Below are 2,782 nucleotides of genomic sequence, written 5' to 3' on the forward strand. Positions count from 1 at the left end.
GGGTAATCCCGGCCAGTGGCCACTCACTCTTGGCGGGTCTGGGCTAGCAGCAGGTTGGATGGTCTGGCAGAGGGCAGGTCCCACATGTGCGATCATGGTACCGCTGTGCAGAGGTGGTGTCACCAGGCTGGCTGTGCCAGCAGAGCCCCACGCATCCCATCAGCCTCCCAGAGCAAGGAAAAGCCCTTGCCCTCCCGGTTGGCATTGGTGCGGGACTTGTTTGGGGTTCGCTTTTGGCATTCTGGGCTCTGTGGAGCCCTGGAAGGGCTGGTGTCCACCAGTGGTGTTGGTTTGCTCTGATGAACATGATGAGGGACACTATAAAAATAATACAGCTGCGTTGGGGTGATGATGGGGCACAGAGGTCCAGTGGAGATCCCAGTGTCTGGGGCGACAGTGGCAGCAGCAGTTCTTGCCTTTCTGTTTGCTGGTGAAGCTGCTGATGCTCTGGTTCAAGGTATAAACTCAAGCAAGGAAAGGCGCGTTGACATGGTCCATCTGGGCAAGGGCTCTACTGTCCCGCCGGCTTCCTCCTGGCCAGGCTCCTGCCCAGCTCCGAGCTAGCTCAGATTTATTTTCCTGGTTTGCTAATAGTTTGAGTGTCGTCCCGGTTGCTTCTCTCCACCTGCCTGTTCCCCAACCTGCTTCAAATGCCTCCCCAGCCCTGGCCTCTGGTTATTCTTTGCTTCCTCCGCCGGTGCCTGTGCCAGGCTGCCCACCCTGCCTGGGTTTCTTTTCACAGAATCACAGAATTTTCAGAGTGGGAAGGGACCTCTAGAGATCATCTAGTCCATCTCCCCTGCTAAAGCAGGATTGCCTGGAGCACATTACTCAGGACTGCATCCAGGCAGGGTTTGAAAATCTCTAGAGAAGGGGACTCCACAACCTCCCTGGGCAGCCTGTGCCAGTGCTCTGTCACCCCAACTGTACAGAAGTTTTTTCTCAGCATTGTCTCCCCCCGCCTTGACTTTTGAACCTGGGCTGACTCTTGCAGAGCAATTCAAGGTTTGCTGCGCCCCAGCACCTCATCCTGCTCCCCCTTCACCTTCAAAACAAAGCAGTTGTGTCTTCCACCATGGCCCAGGTTGATAATAGCGTTTCCCCTGTCCATGTATAGGAACTGCAGGACGAAAGGGTGGGATGTGGCTCGCCTGGAGCTGCAGGGTTAAACCATGGGAAAGAGGGAGCTTGAACCTTCTCCCCTCAGCTCCTGGTCCAGTCCTTAGAGCAGTGTTTAATAACATGACCTCCACTTGAAGGGTCCAGAGAGCCGTGCTGGTAAACACTGCCTTGGGTTGGTTCAGTCGTTGTCCTCAAAATAAACTCTGGCATTTCACCTCTCCGGTATGTTGCCCTGTGTCGCCTCGACAAGGAGAAGAAGAGCTTGTCGGGGAGGTGAAGCATCTCTTGTCCCTCCTAACCCCTTGGCTGCTTGAAATTTTAATCTCTTTATCTGAGCAGCCTCGTCAGCCCCGGGGGGGAGCGGGGAGCAGGGGCTGGCACTGAGCTCCCCCCGCCCCGGGAAAGGCTCCGGCTGGGGTTGTGCAGGGTTTGGGGGGAAGAGGACCTGCATCCCCCAGGTGCTGGGGAAGGTGGGTGCTCCCCAGTGGTGGGAGCGTGGCAGGGGGGCAGCAGGGACCGGGCAGGCGACCGTGGGGGACTGGCAGGACTCCGTGCACATCCCTGGGAGAGAAACAGCAGCAATCTGGTGAACGTACTCAACCTCTTTATTGACATGTTTTCTCCTCAGATTGCTCAAAAATCAAGAGAGCAATGAACTACTGAGCAAGGGGTGGGGTGGGGGGGGAAGAAGTGAAAAAAATTAAAGACCCAACAGCCCTCCCCATCTCTCATTTGCCAAAGAACATCCTGCCTGATTTCTCCCGGCCACGTCAGCTCCCAGCTATGACAGCTATCTCATCCCGCTGGCAAGGCCCCTCTCTGGAGCAGCCCTTGCTCCAAAATGCGACGGGAAGAGATGTAAACAGAGAGGAACCCGGAGCTGAGGCTGTCTGCTCGGGGTGGGCGTCCAGGTACGGGGCCAGGCACAGCTGCTGGGGGTGTCGCAGCGATGGGGACGGTCCTTCTGATGGGGACGGTCCCTCTGAGACGGCTGCTGTGCGCGGCGTGCAGGATCTGGCCCCAGGGCTGGAGTGATGTTCCTTTGGTGCTGGGGATGCCTGGGGGCACGTGTCCTGGGGAGCACCGAAGCCTCTGCATCCCTGTGTGGGGCAAAGGGGTGGCTTTGTTGTGTGGGGAAGCAAAACCCAACGCTTTTGGGTCCTCTTCCCTACCCGGTGGGCTTTGCTCAGTGAGACGCGGTCCTGACTTTTAATTCCTCTCTCTTTGTTTCCCCAGATCATGATTGAGTTCTGCCCAGGCGGGGCAGTGGATGCCACCATGCTGGGTGAGTGCAGCGTGCAGTGCCGGGCTCTTCTCCGTGCTCGGGGTGATGCCCGCAAGGTGTTTCCAGCCTTCTGGCAGGCTTTCAGGGGCAACCTTGGGACAGACAGCAGGCGTGGGTGTCCCAGCTTCTCCAGCTACTGTCTCTCTCCCATGAGTTTGCTTATTTTCATACCTGGAGCAGAAGGTGTGGCTGCCCCGGGGCATTTCTTGAGCTACTTTGATGTCCTTTTGTGATTTAAATGCTGCTGGGATCAGCAGATCACAAGGCTTGGGGAGAAGGGAGAGTCTGGCTGGAGGGGAAAGATGGCTTTAAATATTTATCTGCCAGAGGCACCGAGTTGCTTGGGATCCTGTTCCCACAGCTTCCCCGGGGGGG

General features: G+C 57.1%; 1 protein-coding gene across 1 annotated transcript in view; it reads left to right on the forward strand.

Annotated features, from left to right (window-relative positions):
• STK10 (serine/threonine kinase 10) overlaps window positions 1–2,782 on the forward strand; it is a 45,973-nt gene that overhangs the window by 23,401 nt on the left and 19,790 nt on the right. The window contains 1 exon segment of the mRNA XM_009882089.1: window positions 2,359–2,407. Coding sequence (XP_009880391.1) covers window positions 2,359–2,407 — 49 coding nt within the window.

This window comes from Charadrius vociferus, unplaced genomic scaffold, assembly GCF_000708025.1.
Source record: "Charadrius vociferus isolate BGI_N301 unplaced genomic scaffold, ASM70802v2 scaffold3, whole genome shotgun sequence".
In the NCBI taxonomy this organism is placed as follows: Eukaryota; Metazoa; Chordata; class Aves; order Charadriiformes; family Charadriidae; genus Charadrius; species Charadrius vociferus.